The sequence below is a fragment of the Rhipicephalus sanguineus genome, chromosome 9, assembly GCF_013339695.2.
Source record: "Rhipicephalus sanguineus isolate Rsan-2018 chromosome 9, BIME_Rsan_1.4, whole genome shotgun sequence".
Classification (NCBI taxonomy): Eukaryota; Metazoa; Arthropoda; class Arachnida; order Ixodida; family Ixodidae; genus Rhipicephalus; species Rhipicephalus sanguineus.
Window position 1 is genome coordinate 7,262,309 of NC_051184.2, and position 21,470 is coordinate 7,283,778.

The following is a 21,470-nucleotide window of genomic DNA, read 5'->3' on the forward strand; positions in this document are numbered from 1 at the left end:
TTGTGGTGTTCCGATCGTTTCATCGGCTGCTACGGCGATACCATGCCACCCGCGTTGATAGCTTTGCACGCTAACAATTCGTTACGGTTATGAACTTCAGTGAAGCGATGTTTCTTGTGGCACGCAATACTGGAACATCATACGTAAAGCGAGCATCGTTTATATCAGAAGCTACCCGAGCGTTGCGCAACTTAACGGCATCAAGGTCGATCGTCGTTGTAGAACGTGCTGTTCTTTGAATGATGCGTCTTGTTTCGATTTCGTAGCTGACATTCTTTACGTAACTCAAAATGTTATACGCTGCTTTGAGAGTTAGCGGTGCGGTGTGCAGACATCACCTGTCCCTGCTCAAGTTCTCTGCTGGGAAAAGGTGAGCGTTCCATTACCGTAACGCGCGAATTTCCTCTAAAGACGATGCGCAGTGTTCCAACAGCAAGTGTGATGTGTTACGATTTTGCCCGTCTTGTTATGCAAGGAAGTTCATGCAGTTAAACAATTAGTAGCTGCCGTGATTGTTGCGAATGCCACACCAAAAACGTATTTGAGACGGAGCTTCTGCAGCCTTCGCCTAGCTTTTGGTTACGTACGTTTTTTCCTGTTGACGTTGTGTTTTGGCAAAGTATATATGGCCGTTTCCGCAAACACATTGCCTCCATAAATGTGATCGCAAAACATTTGCATTTGACTATAAATTTAAGATGTTTGAACTTAAGCGAAGGACGCTGTGCATCTAAGTTATAGTACATAGGCGTTTTTGCGACCCAAGCGGCATAGAAGCGTTCCGCCAGAAATTACGTCCGTGACGTTTGTTCAGCAGCAAAAACGATAGCCGCTGAATCACTCTTAACTCGAGCGGTAACTGCCTTGACGCTTCATGAATAGCCCTGCACACAGGAAATTTACAGCAAAAGAAAAAAAAAAAAGAAATGATATGTTGGTTCTACAGTGAACTTTCTACATCATGCATTTGCAATTAATAACGAAAGTTTTTAATATGGACGCGATACTTGGGAATGAGAGGGAAACTGAGAGAATTGGAATGTGGTACGAGTAAATATATTGCATTATGGTAAATGCTTCAGCACATTGCTTTCAACTAAAGTGTATCGGATGTTTGCAACATAATTAATTTATCTTTCTTTCCAGTGTGGCATCCTTTTGCAAGCTCTCCATAAACACCTCGTTAGGAGGGCTCGCTAAAACCTCCACAAGATCACTGCCACCACCCGGATCATCTCAATGTCGTCATCCCCTGCGACATATTCTTGTACTTGGCGGAGGATGCACCGTGACACTGTCCGTTGCTCTGGGGCGATGCTTCCTTCAGACGAAAGTACAGTGTGCTAAGCACAATACAAGGCTCCTTGATGCTAAGAAAGGCAGCACAGCGTCTTTCGACTGGGCTTCTTTCTTTCGCTTCTTGAAGCCGGACTGGCTACCGCTTCTTGTAGCTGTTATAGTAAGTGCGTCTATTTGCCTTTTTTTTCTGTGTGCCATTCATTGTCATTGAATGATGGAAGGAGAATGGTTTATGGGGTTCATTTCTTTGTTAGACGCAACCGTACCCCCTCGCAGCCATGCACGAATTATGATGGATTTACACATTATTCCAAGGCAGTCAATATCGTATTTCAAGATAGAAAAGGAGGTAATATCTTCTTTTGTGCAAGTTTAATTTATTGCAGTTGGTACATCATTACAGATTTATTCATTCTGCTCTCAGTCATGTTGCATTTTTGCATAAAAAGAATCAAATCTTACAATTGTCCCAATTAACCTTGGCAGTGTTTGGCCTCTTTCTATTGAACTTAACATCACAATGTATTCTGTTCGCATGACTTCCACATAAAGTTGAGTCGAAAGACATTTTGTCTACCAGTGTTTAAATTTCAAATGAAACGCTTTGTAACTGAAAACAACTGAAATTTGTTTTGAAGATTTTCCTGTGTGCCATCCCTTAAATACAGCATTTTGAAAGGTTGTTGTTTCCCATTGCAAGTGTAGGAATTGCGCTTTGTTTTCGAATGTTTGTGACTTGTGGTTTCCATTCTGTCCTGCAGAGTGCCTTAATTGTTGCTGCTCTCAACATTAAAATCCCGGTGTTCCTGGGTGCAGTTGTTGACGTCCTGAGCAGGATAAAATCTGGCAACTCAAGCCCTGGCGCAACTCCCATCAGCTTTTTCGAGGAAATACGTGGGCCAGCTGCGCAACTTTTTCTCATTTATGTAATGCAAGTAAGTGAAAGGGCTAACTGTTGGGCTAGTTAGGCTTGCATAACTGTTGAATAGAATTACCACTGAAAAAGATGCCACACAGGAAGTGGAAATGGACACAAGTGCTTGTGTCTGGTTTGGCATGCATTTTTTTTTCTAAGGCCGATTTCCATCTTCAGTCTACAGTTATGCTAATGAGTGTGTTCCTTATCGGTCTACTTATCTCTTTGCTGTAGTCCTTTTTTATAGAGCTACATTTCTGTGATTACGGCATCACATAGGTCTAGCCTACATAAGTGGTGCCACCACTGGTACCAAAGACGGCTGCTTCCCATTGCATGTTGAACGATCTGGCAGGCACTAAATATACGGGAGGCTATGAGTATGCAAGCACATAAATTGTGACGATTTTCTGCTTTGCAAAGCAACACAGGGTAGATTTTAACTTGATTTTTCAAATACCATAAACCTTTAATTTGAAATATGGTTTAGTGGATACAAAAGAAAATCATTTTTCCTTTACCATGCACTCAGATATAGGCTTTAGCTTACTTTTAAAAACTTAAATGAAACCAAGTCACTTTCTTGTAGATTTCTGCACACACAGTCGACAAGGCCTTAAAGGAAGTTAACAGACAGACACAAGCTCTGGCACTTGCAACAGATTACTTATTTCAGAGAAATTACAAAGAAATATGAAGGAATTGCGGCCTTGTCAAGTGTGCTTACTGAAGTCTAGGGGAAAATGAGCCGGTACCAACTCCCATGACTCTCCATTCTACTTCAGTTCAAACGAACTCAAATATAGATGTAATAATCCAGATTTTCATTTTATTAGTGGAAAAATGCCTACCAGCAGGTGAAAGCTGTGCCAAAGTCCATATTTGTATAACCTCATGTTGAACATCAGAGCCGGTATGTCAGCATGATGTCACAGGTTCTGGGCATATCTTAAAGAGGCTTGTATCTCGGCCTTTTTAACGCACTAAGGGTTATGAAAACTTTCTGTAGTTAGTCCTTCTATGCTCAATTAGAACTCACTCTATTCTTTTTCGGGAAACTCTTAACTGGACTAGCAGAAGCACTGTTAAAGTTCATGACTTCACAGGAGGGTGGTGTGATGACTTTATAGAAGCATCACGATTTGTCTTTCATTCTTGCATGTTTTCTGACGAAAACTGTGCTCGTGGCAGCACTGGCCTTTACGGTGTTCTGAAGGTACAGTTAATTCATTCAGCTTAGCTTATTGCAATGTCCTATTCACATCTGCCTTAAAACTTGTGTGCTATATTACTGCCGTTCTTGTAGCCTTGCTTAAGCACCCTTCTCTCACTGCCTTTTAGAGTGTTTTTACAGCCATCTACATATCAACGCTGTCCTTTACTGGGGAGCGCTATGCCACGAGACTACGCCAAGCGCTGCTTGAGTCTGTGCTCAAGCAAGACATGTGCTTCTTTGACAAGACAAAGACTGGCGAGATCATGAACTGGTGAGCCGCAAGTCATGAGACTCTGCATCTTATAAATAACAATCTTGTATTGCTTGCTGTTGTAGTGGTGACAGGTCTGTCCATGCCTCGATAGAAAAAAGCTGTTGAGTAGTTATGAATGAGAAGGAAACGATCACTGATAATTGGCTACTGTGTGTTGTGAAAGGTCCGCTGAACCAGTATGCAGGAAAAAAAAGAACACCTAGCAAGGGCTAAGGAGAACGCTTCTAAAAATGAACCGGCACTGCTAAGAAGTTAGGATTATAATCTTAAATTCCTATACCACAGCATTGCTTTAACCTGTCGTAGAACTCTGGTGCATGAAGCCCAATCACGTCGTATGTTAATATAAACGAAATTTGTTGTATATCTGACCTCACATAGGGAATCCATGGAAGAAAGCGTGTGAATGACTCCTCTTGCTGTTCCAGGTTTATTCCAGGCTGTAAAGAGTTGCTTCTTCAGGGTATCTTCCAATCAGCTTGATTAGGTAAAATTAAAGTACAGATGCTGTAGATACATATGTTGGTGTAAGCTCGGTGACTGACTGTTGCTGAAGTGTAAACATTAAATAAGAAAAATAGCTTGTGGCAGTTTCTAAGAAGAATCTTATGCCATATTTGCTTGCTAGTCTAGTGTAGCCAGAATTTTTTTTAGCATGTTTTTTTTTCTTGGGGGGAGGGGGGGCAGGGGAGGCACCTCATTGACTTGGTTGTGAGTGCTGGGAGGGTGGGTGTTGCCTTGCATCATTTTATTCCAGTTATCCTATGGTGGACAAAAGCTTTGAGAGGGGCATGTACCAAGTGTGCCACCATTTGGCTGCACCCCTACATCTTTGTCCTGATTTTTCCAGTCGCATGCTCAAACTGAATGTTTCTTGACTTGATAAATCTTGATAAAATTTCTAACATGCTGTGCCAGCAGATTATCATAATTAGTATGATTATCATAATATATTATCACAATTAGTATGATTATCATAATTAGTATAGATTATCATAATAGTATTAAGCCCTTGCCAGCCAAAGGCCTTGAAGGGCCTTTGTAAATTTCGGTTCTGTGCATAGGTGCGTGCGCAAAGTGGGCAGGCTTGGTCTCGTATAGCGGAGGGAGGGGGGTGGCTGTGATGAAACATTGCCCCCCCCCCCTCCTAATGGGGAACCCTGCGCACACATATGGTTTTGTGTCAGTCAATCTTAGTGTGTCGTGTTGTTATCATTCTATATAACTTTCCACTACCCTTTCCTTGGTACTCATTTTGTTCTTGTAAACAGACTGGAGAAGTGGCGAAAGGCGGGCTAGTTGGTACATAACTTAAAACTTGAGAAACAGCGCAAAGACAGGACGAAAGAAAGTGACACACGGACGTGCGCTGACTGCTGAATTGTTAGAAAAATAAATCAGCTATTTGACGTCACGCACATGACAAAAATCTTGTAACCTTATTGTTTTTCCCACTCTTTCGTCTATCTACTTATTCTTGGTTTCATCAATAAAAACTTCAATTGGCGGTCAGCGCCCGTCCGTGTGTCACTTTCCTTCGTCATGTCTTTGCGCTGTTTCTCAAGTTTTAAGTTGTAAACAATTTTGAGTATCTAATGCATGCGCCGTATTACCCACCCAATTGCATTTTTGAAGATAATGCCGAAGTGCAGTTTTTCACATTTGATCACTCAAAGAACACTTAACCAAATTCAGTGTTTATACATTCCTTTTGCTCAGTTATTTATGTTGAAGCATGACTTACTAACTGCCGCCTCTGCTATTGTCCTTTGCAGCCTCAGTGGAGATGTACAGGAGTTCAAAAGTGCCTTCAAGCTGTGCATATCACAAGGGATTAGGAGTGTGGCCCAGGTGCACATTCTTTTTTCATCACTGTGCCGTCAGCCTTCTTGTCTTCTTGTACAATAGAAGCCTCCTATCACAGGACTAATTATAACCAAATTTTCTTTTTGTCTTGAGAAAAAAAAACTTGAAGTTAATTTACAAGTCTTTGTGTGACGAGAACGTAAAAAAAAGAAAAAAAATTCAAACCATTTCCTGCTGCAAGTAGAAGTTCGTCCTTCTTTTTTCAGTTCTGCTAGTCAAATTTCACTTAGCTATGAACCATCTCACCCAGGTGAATACAAGTCATGTAGATATAGTATGTTAACTTAGGAGCAGGCAATTTGCCACTAAATTTTTGCATGCCACATCATAGCATTACTGCTGCCGCAGCTGAGACCTTCGTTGCGTAATGGGTGAAGAGAATAAGAAGTGCCAAGGAGCTCAGTGTTTTTCTTATTTACAATTCAATTCCCATTAACATGTTGCTCTGGTCGGAAGCAGCAGCTTACTAGTGCTGCAGAAACTAAGACGTCATTTTTTCTATTTCAGACTGTTGGGTGCGCCATATCACTCTATTACATCTCACCAAAGATGACCATGTGGACTGTTGTTATTCTGCCTGTGATGTTGGCAGCGGGCACAGTATTTGGCTCATTTCTACGAGTGCTCTCACGAAAAGCGCAAGAGCAGGTGAATACACTGTGCCCATTAGTAGTTTTATTCCTGACCAGCACATAAACCATGTGTGATGATAGCGCTAGTTTTAATTTGATGTTTTCTTGAGCTTTCCCGATGTAATGACTTGTTTTGGCAGAGTGGTCAAGAGTGAACTGGTACCAAGTCACTCAATTTACTTGCAAAATTGAGTTGTGTGTTTTAACATCCTGAAGGGGCACAGTGGTTTATGAGGAGCAGTGCAGTGAAGGGCTTTGGGTTAATTTTGGTCTCGTGGAGTTCTTGAACTCGCGCCCAAAGCATAGTACACGAGTGCTCATGCATTCCACCTCCATTGTGACGCAAGAAGGCTCATGTAGTATGTGCTCATCAGAAAACTGGATGCATCCCTCAGTATCAATGGTGCACCTTGCTGAGCAAGTGGAAGTCTTATTCAGAATTATATTACAGTACGGTGGAAAGCAAATTTCATCAACAAACTTGTCTCGTAACTTCTGTTTTCATCAACATCTACAAAATCTCTTAGCATTATAGATAACTTTACTCTGGAACTATCCTGTCACCTAAAACCTGTTGCTGATACCAAAAATGCTGCTGTCTAGCACAGCTTGTCAAAGTGCCAGCAGCTGAAAGATAAAAATAATAGAAACTGGCGGATGAAGGACTTGTCATGAGAACCCCTTAGAAGCATGGTTGTGACCTATAGGCTGAAGTATTGGGCCACAGTGCTCGAAGACGGGTTTGATCCCAGCATCGGATGCAAGTTTTCTTGTAGCCTTATACACAGACATCACCCATATTGGCAGCATGTAACGGAGTGTTATAGTAAACTCAATGCATACTGTAATGCTTAATTTAAATCACAGTATGCAAAAGATTACAAGTTTGTAAGAGATACAGAATCCGGAAACGTCACTTTGGTAAGTGAGAGTGCACAAAATCAACCATGATGTATGCATGCACAACAGTCAACACTTCACAATCATCAACATATGGGTGTGCTATTACATACTTAGAGAGTTAATAATGCTTTCCTTCCCTCATTTCTTTCAATGATGCTTAACGGTGTTGTCTTTTGCATGTACTGTAATGTGATTTCGGTCTCTCTTGTAGACTGCTCGAGCTGCAGGTGTGGCCGATGAAGCTTTGAGCAACATCAGGACAGTTCGGTCATTTGCCATGGAGGACACAGAAGCTCAGTGAGTACTGTCTGCACTTCTTGTTGCTTTTGCTCTGGGGCACAAATATATGGAATGTTTGTGCATGATTGAGACCAGAGCTCTGGAAGAGGTGTTTGAAACATTATTATGAGGTATACATTTATAGTTCTCATTAAGCTATATGTTTCTTGTCACATACGGACAGACAAGTAAATAAGAAATTTGTGTTAAATAAGGTAAGCTAAAGTAATGTGCAATAATGTTATCTAATTGTGAGGTTAGGTTGATGCTTGTTAAGTATGCATGTTGGTTCGTTGATTAATTGGTCGATTGCCTGAGCTTGTATTTCTGTCTCTTTGTATTTGTATTTCTATGAAGGCTCTTTCAGCGCGAAGTTGACAAGGCTGAAAACCTGCATACTGCGCTCGGTATTGGCATTGGCTGCTTTCAGGGTCTCACCAACCTCAGCCTGAATGGTAAGCCTGGTTTTTCGCACAGTTGTAAGAGTATCATCAACAGTTCCCAAACCTTTTGCTTATTGTTGTTGCTGTCTGGTTAATGAGCTCTCAGGTTAATGAGGGCCTTTTTTAGTGAATCAATTTTTGTTGAAAAAGAGTTATGTTCCTTAGGTATTCCAGATGCAGTTTCATTTTCAGTCCTGATTACATTATCTGAATAATTGTAATGATGTATTCCATCCATTTACTCATAAAATAAAAGGGCTCCTCCGTGTATCCTCTGTTCACAAACATTATTTGTCATGGCATGATTTGTTTGCTAGACTTGCTCACTCTTTTTTTTTTCAACAACTTAAAACTTACAAATTGCAGTATCAGTCTAATTCATATTTAGTCATTTCATTATTTTTGACTTGCAAAATACAGTAGAACCCCGCTGATACGTTTTTGAAGGGACCGTAGGAAATAAACGTAAGAGACGGGAAACGTAAGAGCCGAAAAACAGGAAAAACGGCAAAATATTTAGTGGTACAGAATTTTATTTCAATTCTTACGAGCAGCACGAAAATTGGCGCGCTCAGCCGCGATCTAGTCGATGGATAGAAACGCGGAGCTTAGGACGGCCTTATCCACAGAAATGTAATCAACGTATGTGATTTTTTTAACACCAACAGCTGTAGGCATGAAAAAACTAAGCACACGCAATCACGACCGGCGCGGCGAGTCCGACCGCGAACCGCACGCACGACCATGCGAGCTCCAACCAGCTCGAACTCCTCCCGTTCTCCGACAAATAACGATGATGATGAGTCTACGCCAACGCGATGGCAGAAGTGAATGCCAATCTCGAAGGCCTTGCTTTCGCAAGCAATTACGTCATACACGCCATGTTTGTGCAATGCAAATCTCAGAGGCTATGCTTTTGTCAATAGTAAATGCCAATCTCGAAGGCCTTGCTTTCGCGAGCAGTTACGTCATAGACGCCATCTTTGCAATTTGAATCTCGAAGGCCATGCTTTTGTTTGCATCAATTGAAAGATTGTTGCTTGCGCCTCTCATGCGGCTAATATTACGGTCAAACGAGGCCAAGCTGCGTGAAAATGCGCCATGGCCGCTCTCTTTGGTAGTCACTCGGTCGGCTCCGGGCGCACTTCGCGACGTATCATACGGGAACGGTCCGACAGTTACGACGTAACAGGGGGGTTCCCAATACATTGTATCCTATGGGAGCTATGCCGGGACCGGCGGAAAACGACGTAACAGCCGGGAAAACGCAGCAGTGAGGAACGTAACAGCGGGGTTCTACTGTAATGCTGCTGCTTCATCTGTATAAGCCAAGCAGCATTGCTAAGAATAGGATTAATCAGTCATTCATTCAACTTGATGTAGTGAAAACATGATTTTGTCAATTTTGTTCATTTGCATGCACCAAGTACAACTAATACTGCATGAGTAATGGTATCGTCATAAGCCACCATCATGTGTTGCCTCTCTTGTATTTTGCCCTGGCAATCTGCTTTGGCGTAGACCCGCAGGTCATGGGATCGAATCCCGGCCGCGGCAGCCGCATTTTCGATAGAGATGAAAATGCTTGAGGCCCGTGTACTTAGATTTAGGTGCACGTTAAAGACCACCAGATGGTCAAAATTTCCGAAGCCCTCCATTACGGCGTCTCTCATAATCAAATCGTGGTTTTGGGACGTTAAACCCCAACAATTATTAATTATTATGCTTTGGTGTAAAATCTCTTTTGTGGCTCACTTTATCAAAAAATTGTTTTAAACAGTTTCAACTGCTTTTAGACAGTTGTCTGCATGTGTTTTTCATGAGCTATTGTGATCACCTGTCTCTCATGTATCTGTGCATGGCTTTTGCAGGTGTTGTGCTCGGTGTGCTGTATCTTGGAGGAACCATGATGGAAGCTGACAACCTGAATGCTGGACAGGTCATGTCATTTTTTGTGTGCAGCCAAATAATTCAGAGGTATGCTCAAAGAAAACATGATACAACTATGTGTGTTATACCCTATGGGCGGTAACAGCGCACACACTCACGGGACGGATAGAAGGGAACACAAACAAGCGCTGTGCAACAAACAATTTGAACACTTGCGATAAACATAGAACATGCGCAGAGGGGCCAGCGAGGGGCCTTGTCTATGTCATTAACAGACTTAAGGCTGCGAGTGACTGCGCAGGTGCGACAAAAATGTTGGTCAAACAAACATGCTACTGATTAATATTTCTTCTTTTTCATGCAATGATACCGATGTTTGACTAACGCAGGACTCCCCTTCTTTTTTGATATAGAAGGCTTCTACCAGTTCTCTTGTCATCTGATCACTATGTTTGAAGAGCACTGTCGTTTCATTGTACAAAGGCGTACACCCACACGTGTTGCAGTGCGAAGGCAGATTCGCGTTTGTGCAGGACTTGAAGGATCCGGAGTGTTCTTTTAATCGCGTATAGAGACAGCACCCCGTTTGCCCGATACTATACGCTTTTTTACATGTTAAGGGAATTCTGTACACTACCCCTAGTGCACAGGGTATTGAAGCGTCCCTGTGTTTTACACCGCACTTATTTTGGCTAGAGCTTTTTCTATCATGTTTTTCGTTCACCATAGGGCACAATTTTCCTAATTTGTTTCCTGCTGAGAATAGTACCTGTATGTCGTACCTTGATGCCACATTTTTTTTTAGTCCATGGGCTAATCTATGCTTGTAGGGCATGGTGGCACATTTCTTTGACCTCTCTTGTTTTTCAACACTTTTTTCTACCTTCTTGATCTGACGTATCAGACCTTCGCAAACAGAAGTGATGACAGGTGTCGGGAAGCCGGCTAAAATCAAATGATAATGCTATCACTATACCTATGCATATTTACAAAAGGATCCTGTCTTAAGTAGTACTCATTTAGGCTATGTCTGTCTTTGCGCTGTGTGTGTGTCTTGATGTATCTCTCAGCTTATTTACCTGATTTCATATGATCACCTTAGTATGTTAAGCTTATAAATGTGACATGCAGATTTAATTTTATGAAAAGATTTAGTACTGGTACCTTGCATTTCACAGTTAACTCAACTAACAATGAGAGGGATGTTTTTACTGAAGGCAACTGTGCTGCTTAAAATTTTGTCTCATTTCACTATTTCATTTTTATTATGTGTGCAGGTCACTTTCACAATTGTTTGTCCTCTTTGGACATTATGTTCGTGGGATCTCTGCTGGATCAAGAGTCTTCGAGGCAAGTGTGGATGTATACTTTACAGTTTGGATAAATTGAGGTGACCTCAAAACATTATGTTTAAAGTTTATTGACGTTCTTGTACAAGTCGCACAGGATGTTCACAAGCAGTTGGTGCGTAACACTATAGCTCTTCAGATCCCTGGAAAAAACAATTATGGTACGAATCTGTAGTGCAGTCTTTCGAGAGGCTTATCTTTTGAAGTTAAAATCTTGTTTTCATTGTGCCGGAGAGTTCAAGACCCATGGCTGAAAACCTGTAACAGTACGAGTTTAATAGATTAAACAACAGTATTACTAATACTTGGTTGAAGGAAGAAAATATGGCACTGAAGCAGAATACATTGTTCAATTTCAGAAAAGGACAGGAAGGCAACGTAGACAGGCACAAAATTTCAACTAACTTTATTTTTCATCTCTCACGTAGATATAATCAGACTTGTGCAATAAGTGAGCGCATTTCAAAACATAAAAATAGTTACAAGTCATGCAAGAGACTTTTCTTGATGTCTTGCAAAGCAAATGAAGTATTGGTAACGCATACACTTTCTCTTGAGGATACATAACACGCTTCCATCAGTCCCCTAGCAGTGCTATCTTTGCTCCTATTCAAAATCTTAATCTCCCAGAAAATCGGAACACACATGCAGAATTGACAGCGCAGAGGCAAATGTGCACAGGCAAATATGGATGGCCTTTATTTCCAGCTGAAAGCTCATGTTCTCTAGGTCACTTGTTAACACAACCTCCAGTTTGTCTGATATATGAATACCCACCTGATCGTTGAATTTCATTAACACCATCAGCCGTGTATTTTACAAACCCCTGGGTATGCTTCTTGCCGCAACCTCCAAAAGCACACCCCAGAAGCACGCTCAGGGGTTTGGAAAAAAAAAAGAAGCACCAAGCAACTCAATGCATTTGCTCACTTCAACTCGTGCTTTTCGTCATGCCAGCATTGTGAAAGCCGCTGTTCGTGGTCATCAAGAGATATGTGTTTGTGTTTGCCTGTGCATGCAGACACCATGCTCATTAACCTAATGAGTATGCAAATGTTCATGCAATATATAGGGCCAGTAAAACTCTGCACATTACTTTGTATAACTGTTTATTGCATTACTATTGCTATCAGTGTGTTATTGCCTCTCAGATGAAATTGTGACTTTTTTTTTTCGTCACTCTATCAACGACTTCCATTTGAATCTTGAAACTTATTTTTCTTTATAGCTGATCAACTTGAAGAATGAAGTGGCCATAACTGGAGCAAAGCAGCTAAACCCAAGTACATTGCGGGGGGATGTTGAGTTTCGCCACGTTTATTTTGCCTACCCGACCAGGCCAAACCAGGTAAGTCACCAAGAATCGCGTCTATTTCATTGAATAAAAACATGTCATGTTATTAGTGTTTGAGCGAAGTTCTATAAGCTGTAGTTATCTCAGAGCTGCATTATAATTTCCTCCTTGGTCTTTGCTGGTTTGGTTACATGAAACAGCAGACTAGTGGAGTTGTCAGCTGTTCTTTTCTCTAGGGTGAAGAGTGTGCCAGCGAATAATCCATTTAGTATAGTAACTATGCCCTTTAGCTATGCCCACTAACTATATAAATCTCACCAGTACTTTAGATGTGCAGCAATAAACGTCTTGGCTACAGTCTACCCTGAGTAACAAAACGAGCACAGAAATTGACAGGCAAGCCAAACTCATGTCTTTGTTGGTGTTGGTTTCTAACCACATTTATTGTGCACTTTTTTGTTGTCTGAGTTTGTGAGGCATCAAACACTAACTGTCTGGGTGGGGCACTTCTGCGAAATATGAAGACACACATTAGAATGTATTAACAAAATAACCATGTAGCCAAGTGTGAGGCCGAAAATCCTGTCACTCACCTTTATGCCAGCAAATACTGTTGACCTTTTGGTATCTAAACACATAACCTACTGATGCACTATAAGTGTCATCAGATGCTTATCTCAGAATATGTCAAAGTTATTATTACTTGTAGGCTGTCACACCCCTTGCTACGGATTATAGCAGATGACAGGCATAGTAACAGTTGGAGATGACTGACAGATTTAGCCATGACTGGTAGTCCTGGTCTACTGCAGCAAATTCTGCACTATTCCAGTTTATCCCATGTAAAAGATCGTTACAATGCCATTAAGTTTTCTCTGCCAACAAAATTTTGGGTTTGTTGCTTTTCTAATTTATGCAAGTCCTGGATCATATTTTGTAAATATTATTACGTTTTCCATTCTTTTGGGCCAAACGGCCCGTTCCACAGTAGTGTTACAGACACCACAATAGGGACATGTAGTAAAAAAATATGAAAAATGAGTTGCATTGTTATAGAATACAGCTCTTAGGGGTTATTGAATAGTGCTGTGAATGAGTGCAATGTGCTAGAGCAGTTAGGTTGGTGAACCCACTCATTTTTCTTGCAGACTGTCCTCGAGGATGTGTCACTGAAGCTTCCAGCAGGAAAGATTGTAGCCATTTGTGGACCTTCAGGCAGTGGTAAGCTGCTCTCTAATTGGTGTGTTGGTACCTTTATGACAGACCTTTTGATCTCAACACTTTATGCCGATATTGTTGGCTTGCATGATTTCACTCTTGTGTCTAGCTGTACTGGCTGTAGTAGCTTAACGGCAGAGTAGTGCTTTGATGTCTTGCGTAGGGCTTTGGTTTGATTTGAGGTCAGTTCAGTTGGTTTCTGATGGGGCTAAAGACGAGGGTACATGCATCAAGTGTAAGCCTAAAGAGCCACAGAGAGATGAATCTTATGAAATGTCAATACTGAAGCATCTTTTCGTCCAGCTTCAATTCCCTTTTCTTTACTAATTCTAATTTATTTAAAAGAGAAAATTTAATTTGCTTTTTTCTTTCCTTAATTTACAGTATAGACCGCTTATAACGTAAGTCGCCGGAGTCGCGAATATCTGCACTATAAGCGGTACCGCACTATAACCAAAACAACCTTCTTCAAAGGCTGCACTTGCGCAAAACGTGTTGAGCATGTAGCCTCGCGTGTCCGATAATCGACATATGCGATTTGGGGCGCTTACAACCTCTTAAATCTCCGAATGTTCAAAAATTAACCGCCAAGGACCCACATTGCCAACGAAATAACACAGGGGAAAAAAGCAAACAAAACAAAGTGCCATCGCGGAAATTCGCCGACTACCTTTCAGGCCATCTCGAGGTATGCGCATTACACAGAAACCATGTCGAATCGCGACCGAAATTTCACGTGCTGAGCGGTACCGATCGTTCGATTTCACGGGCGCTCACGCGATGCCCGACATTGCAATCGAATCCGGAACCACCATTCGAGAGTTGCATGTGCCAACCATGCCCTCGTTTTCATTAACGATATGATTCTCTTCCCTTCAAGTGCAGCCATCGCTAAAAGTTTCGTTGATTCCGCACCAAACCGCAACTTTTATCGCCCGCGACCGCTACCGAAAAGCAACCAACGCTGATTAGGCCTAGCGTGCGGTTCAGCATGTTGTTGTGGGAAGTTTGTCCAAGACAACATGAAGATCGGACGTCGAAAAGATCGCACTCAAGCACTAACCCAAGAACAGCGCGCGCGTGATACGAAGTTTGTGTTCGCGGCCGGGAGATCAACGGCGACAAAAGCCCGCCAAGCTCGTTTAAGTCCGCGCACTGGCAGAAAAGGCGAAAGCTCGCGTCATGAAGCCGCAAATTTGCGGACGAGGTCGCAAACGTGATATCTGTAGCAAGTGTGATAACGACGACGCTTTTACCGACAGGAAACTTACTTTAAAGCGCACTTGATGAGGACGCGATCGTATGTTCCACGCGTAGCCACCGCCGGTGCAAAGAGGCTACTCCGTCGCCTAGGCAACCACCATCCTTCCCCACTCGGCGAGCCCGCACAGCGCTGCCGCGGTCTTTTTCCTCCCTCCGCCCCTCGTTCGTTCACTGTGCGTGCCCTCGCCCTTCGTAACGACCTCGTCGCTCCCTTCCCAGCGGCGTACCTCCTTTGAGAACCGCACTCGCTACCCCGTTTGTCAGAAATATTTTCCCGCAACCGCATTATAAACGATATTTGATCTTGGGGGACTGCACAATCAGCGGTATGCGTATACATGCGGTTCTATGGGAGGGTAAACGGGAGTTGAAAAAGACCGCATTATAACCGGTCCTGCACTATATGCGGTTACGTTATAAGTGGTCTGCACTGTATTAACTTAAACGCCCGTTGGCTTCTCGCACTTGTAACTAACAAAAAGTCAAGACCTTTGATACCCCTCCTTATTTTAACTTGCTAGTGTATATACGTGAAGTCAAACCGCCATATGACGAATATGGATAAACTGATTATCGGTTATGAAGAAGCTATTTTCATGTCAGATGTACTTTGTTATTATGAGATTTTGGCTGTATGTACGTCTGGTATTTGAATTTCTACAAAAGGACTTGTCTTCATCAAGGCAGCAACTGGCACAGACAACGTCCTTCAGCCTATCTTGACACTCGCTCCAATAGATTCAGATGTCCTTCTGCAGCAACTTTATTAGGCTGACTGATGAGCTGGAGAGAGAGAGAAGGAAAGACAGTACAGTTAACTGGACTCTGCCCAGTTTCTAAGCATTCATGTGGTGAGGTGTGGGTGAGTGAAAGAGAATGCAGGAACATGCATTGGTGAGATAGTTGGAGCTCTGATCAATTACACATGCTAGGCAAGGTGCAGTGCTTCTACAGCCACCTTCTGGTAACATATCCAAGCTCATATGGCTCTCCAGGCTGATAAATTATGAAGTGAAACATTTTGAAGAAATTTAGAGCCCTTAGGGGCACTGTCGTTTGGTGCTATATATAAGTTTTCACCGCCTGTGGTTCTTTAACATGCACCGAATGCTTGTGCTTTAACAAGTACCAAGTGCTCATGCTTTGGGCAAGTTAAACTTCAGAAGCCACGGCAGACAATCTGCATAGCATAGACACAGACGCCTACTCTTCTAGATTGTGCCAAGTGTAAGTGATATTATAACGAATCTCCTACTTGATATTTTTACTTGAAGCCTTGGCAACTGCTGATGCTCTTTCGTTCTTGATTTTACCATACAGGCAAGTCCACGATTGCAGCTTTGTTAGAACGTTTCTATGATGTGACCGATGGCTCCATAACCTTAGATGGGCATGACTTGAAGGAACTGGACCCTGACTGGCTTCGACGCAATGTGATTGGCTTCATTCGACAGGTGCTCCTCTATTGCTCATTCTCTTCCACTTCTGATATTCATTGGAGATAGCTATTGATTGTTTACAAAGGATTATGACGCACGCTGTCAAATCATTAGTCTAGCGAACTCTATCCTTCTTTTGAACAAGCAAAAACATAATTGCAGTTATGGTTTTCATGCATTCCTGCAAGTTCATTTCTTAGGGAAAGATTTAATTTTCAAACATTTGCAACAGAGATGCTGATAACAAATCCTGTGGAGCTGCCATTGTCTTCATTAATGCTTAAATTCCACTAATTGCAGTACGGCATGGAGGCGTAGTTGCCTTAAGAATGACTTTGATGTTGCATTGCTTAAAGAAGGTTGTCTAGTTTGAGGTAATCCTCATTATAAAATGATGTGATTTTGCATTAATTGCCATGTGGCATGAGATTTTGCTTAAGCAGTTCAAAGATTCAAGATTTTATGATAAAGCTCCTGATCTTTGAGTCACTTCATTTTTCCACTAAGGTTCCTACAAGAAAAAATGATTGAGCTGAGTTATTGCCAAAGTATCTGATATTCCCAGAACATGGAATATAATTCGTGGTCTCGTCACGACGACAGTTTCATTAGCTTGTAATCTAGATGCACAAATAAATAATGATCAGTGTCTTTTGCTATGTTTTCCAACAGTAGCAGTAAAAGTACAATAGGCATTCCTGATAGCACCACATATTTTTGAAAAAGAAAAGGTAACGAAGGTTTATAATGAGGCCACAGTTTTAATACATTTTTTGAAAGTTATTAGGATGATTAGGGTGTTAAAGGAAGCTCTACAATATGTGCGAATGCTAATACAGGGCTTCTTTTGAAAGTTGCAAAACAATAAGGCAAGTGTTGTCTTTGCAGGAGCCACTGCTGTTTGCCACAACAATAAAAGAGAACATCCGGTATGGCAAGCCTGATGCAACTGATGAAGAGGTGAGACATAAATAAATAAATAAATCAAATCAATCAAATTTTTATTGGCAATACAATAAGAGAATACAGTACAAAGAAATAGGCAGGCATTGTTCCCAAAGTTATGAACTGCAGGCGGGACCTCCTGTGAATACGAATGAATATGTTATGAATGTATGCTTCGTATAGCACTTCTGTGATGGAAGCAGCATTATGTATAGAGCGCTGAGATTGGTCTGTGGGGTCAAGTTAGCAAGAACCTACAGAGTAGAGGATAGAACACAACTTGAGCAGTAATGTAGGGCTTTGTATGAAAGAGAAAGAAGTGTGTTTATGTCACTCGTGTATTGTCGTTATAGTTTTCTCTTAATATAGCCAATTTATGTAATGGTATAGCAGCTAACTACCAACTGTTTGCTTAATCACTTGGAAAATGAAGTCTGAAAAAGTTGGTCTGGATTTTTCTCAATGCTTCCTGTATCCCTCTGATGGTGTTTTTTATTGTGAAAGGATACATTGTTGAGCTATTAAATTAGTTTTAACAAAGTAGTAAGAAATCATTATTTTTCCTTGTCTTGTGGCCTTTTCACTCTTTTTAACTTATGTGATGATTGTCATGCACAAAGGCTTACAGCACTCACTCTGGTTTATGTAAAGCTGTGATATTTTTGGAGTTATATTAACATTAGTCGGGTCAGCCTGTGTAAGGGGCAAACAGGGCAAAAACATGGATCAGAAAAAAAAAATAAAGCACATCATGCACGGCAACTGAAAACTAGCAGCCAGTGTTATTCTGTTATTCTATCAGATTATACATTTCTTGTGCACTTTATCTTGTGTAAGTGTTTAGCATTTTCTGTTTCATCAGTGAAAGGAAAAAGGAAAAGCTTTGCTGAGATTGTGGGTGTTTCCATTGTAGGTGTACAGTGCTGCTAAGCAGGCCAATGCTCACGACTTCATCATGTCGTTTCCACGCCAATACGACACTGTTGTTGGGGAACGTGGTATCACTGTATCAGGTGGGCAGAAGCAGCGCATTGCGATAGCCAGAGCACTGCTGAAGAACCCACAAGTGCTCATTCTTGATGAGGCCACAAGGTACGTACTCAGACACATTCTCTGTCTACCAATTGTTTGTTTAGCACTGTCTTGACCATGACATAGCACTTTCACCACTTGTAGTCATACCTTATGACAATGAATTCATACGTGGTGCAAAAATACCTCTGTTATATCCAATATTTATTGGTGGTATAAGAACATATTCACTGCGTGCTAGTGTTGGCAAGAAAGATGTTATATTTAATTCTATTCATATGTTTCATATATCCGTGTTTGTAATGCTGTCGAGGTTTGAATGTACTGTAATAAACATAATATAAAGGCACTATCTCAATTTTTTTATGGAGAAGGGTAAGTACGATACTATATGAAAGGTTCATGGCCAATGTGTATTAAACTGACCAGAGGAACAGAATGCAGACATTTCAATCAATGCACAACAACCTGCATCTGTTTGCATATTTCAAAAATATTTCTCGAGTCTTATGCATAGCATCACAGGAGTTTGTTCATTATGTTTTCTTGTATTTATATTTTTGTCAAGCTGTGGTTCATAACGTACTCTAAAAGAACTTGTTGTTGGGCTAGTTGGTAGATCATTTTCAAAACTTAGAGTGCAACCACACGACACGTTCACACACCCACACACGTGCGTGGTTGGTGTCTGGGTGTGTGGGTGTGTGGGTGTGTGAATGTGTCGTGTGGTTGCGCTCTAATTAAGTTTTGAAAATGTGGTTCATAAATTTACCGTGTCACAATAGTTGTTGCTCAGATTCATTTGAAGTGTTCTGAACATTGCGTTAGCATTTTCCAAGAAATTTCCATGCTGTCATTTGTTCATGCTCTACAACTCTGGATTTTGTTTTCTTGCTCCTTGCATATTATTTGACCAATTAATATATCGCTAATTAGTATTGTTTTTAGAAATCCATTAGGAAGTATTGTAACGTAGGAAAGTGTTTTTAAATCAGCCTATTAAGTACATCGAATCATGTTTCTGTAATGTATGTAATTTTGGCTATTGTCAAGGCATGAAAATAACGCAAAGGCTCTTAAACTTTCTTGGCATTTAAAGAAAGCTGCTTGTGCTCATGATCCTCGGTCCATTTGCTGCATGTATCTGTTGTCATATGGCTTTTGTATTGCGAGCTGGTATTGAAATCCCTAGAACTGTTTAGTGTCCGAAATTGTGCATGCCAGGAAGTAAGGAGAATTGAATATGTAAATTTCTCTGTGCAACAACCCAGTATCCGTATGTCTGCAATGTGTAATTTTTTAATTACGGTTGTTTTCAGTGCGCTGGACACTGAATCAGAAAAGGTAGTCCAGGCTGCCCTGGACAGGCTTAGCAAAGGTACGTCATCGTCATGTATAACATTTCTTTCACATTTCTTCACGCATATATCACAATTACTACAGTACACTTAAAACAGTACAATTAACATCCCCTGTACCTTCCTTGGCTTCATTATCTGCTGGTTTTCATTAAAGTTGTGTCAAAGAAAGAAACGAACCCTGAAAAATTCCCTTCTTTCATTCATTCATCTTGTACAAGTTGGTTATGGTCTGCTGTGTGCTATGAATTGGAATAACTTTCAAAAAGCCTATTTGCATGAGGCTTTACGCACTGCGTAAGCAACTGTTGCTTTTCATGAGGCATTCTTGGTTGACTTAGTGTCGTTTTCCCAGGTCGAACTGTTCTCGTCATCGCGCATCGACTGTCTACCATCAGAAATGCTGACATCATTGCTGTCTTGCTTGACGGGAACGTTGTCGAGGTAATATGCAATGCAGTGCTTGGCTTCACAACCGCTGTAGTGACACTTGCTTGAAATACTGCCCCTGTGAAACATACAAATCTTATTCATTTACAATACAGAGTCTATGAGGTTCGAAGTATTGATCAGGAAATTTTTTTTAGTATTATAGTGGTCCACTTATTAATTTGTCTACTGCCAGCCTGGCAGCTGGATATTGCATGATTTTTAAGGAAATTTTACCACTTCAGTAGGTTTTCTCGCGTAATGAAAAAAAATCAATCTGCATATAGTGCCATCTTTTCTTTTCACCCTTCACTACATGGTGTGCTCGTCCGTCAGACAACTTACACATGCAGGAAAGTCAATTCATGCCCCAGGAAAAAAACAGGTATGGATGCACAAAAGGGGTTGTACGTATGTGAAAAAGGAAGAGCACAACAAAAGAAACCTGTCTCACTCAAGACAACTAAATGAACAATTTAATATTAGCAGGATGTGCCAACAGCACTCGCAGCTTGCAGATGCAGTACGCTTCTACCCCAAGGATACCTTACTGCAAAACTTGCATTGAGTCAATGCTTTTTTGTAAGTTTCTGAACCATGAGTCACATTAGGGCCCTACCCCTGCTTCCTTGCAATCCGCTTCACAGACGCATGGAAACTCGTAGCGAGTCACATTGAATTTGTTGCTGGTTTTTTAGATATGCGATAGATTTCACAGTTTCAGTGGGTACATTCTGAAGGCGGTTCTACTGTGTCTGGTTACGCTCAAAGGATGTTGTTGAGATTGTTCTATTTCATTCAGTGAGCTTTTTTTTCTCTGCTTCAGATCGGAGACCACAAGTCTTTGACAAGGTTGAAGGGTGTCTACTGGAAGCTTACGCAACATCATGGAATCCTGAGAGGAGCGGGGTGATCAGACAAATTTTTGTTGCCACAGACATGTTTCTTTTCATAAAAGTAAAAAAACGTTAAGTCTAAGCAGATGCTTGTTGTTTTATTATTCTTAACCTTCTTTGTGCCCTGCATATTATTGCCCAGTACATTTTATAGCAAGATTGCGGTGATATGTTTCCTTTAGGGAAGCATTTGACAGTTACGAGTGCCAGAGGTCTGGATTATTATCAAGATATGGCTTACGTCTTGGAAGTTATCATTTTGGAAGATGTGGGCATTTCGTTTTTCTGCAATAGCCTCTACGCATATACTGTGAAATGTACATGTACTTATAAACTGTGCAACTCTCATCAGGTTCATTTGCATGTTATCACTGCATTCCTTCCTCTCCATGTCTTATCTGCCTTGTTCCTTCCAGTCTCATCCCTAGCATGGAGCACAAGGCCAAAGTGCTTTATTTTGGCCACCCTCTCTACTTTTACGCCATTAAAATTATCTCTTATTTTTAATACCTAATCAATGGACGCCTAA

General features: G+C 41.3%; 1 protein-coding gene across 1 annotated transcript; it reads left to right on the forward strand.

Moving 5' to 3' along the window:
- Positions 1 to 24: 24 nt before the first annotated feature.
- LOC119404537 (mitochondrial potassium channel ATP-binding subunit) lies at positions 25 to 20,975 on the forward strand. Its single transcript, XM_037671074.2, has 18 exons — positions 25 to 370; positions 1,147 to 1,459; positions 2,061 to 2,234; positions 3,557 to 3,702; positions 5,481 to 5,556; positions 6,079 to 6,219; positions 7,318 to 7,403; positions 7,743 to 7,840; positions 9,700 to 9,805; positions 10,996 to 11,068; positions 12,296 to 12,415; positions 13,510 to 13,582; positions 16,163 to 16,296; positions 17,170 to 17,241; positions 18,140 to 18,318; positions 19,578 to 19,636; positions 19,972 to 20,060; positions 20,872 to 20,975. The coding sequence occupies exons 1-18, from the start codon at positions 291 to 293 to the stop codon at positions 20,956 to 20,958; spliced, it is 2,106 nt and encodes a 701-aa protein (XP_037527002.1). The 5' UTR covers positions 25 to 290; the 3' UTR covers positions 20,959 to 20,975.
- Positions 20,976 to 21,470: the final 495 nt, after the last annotated feature.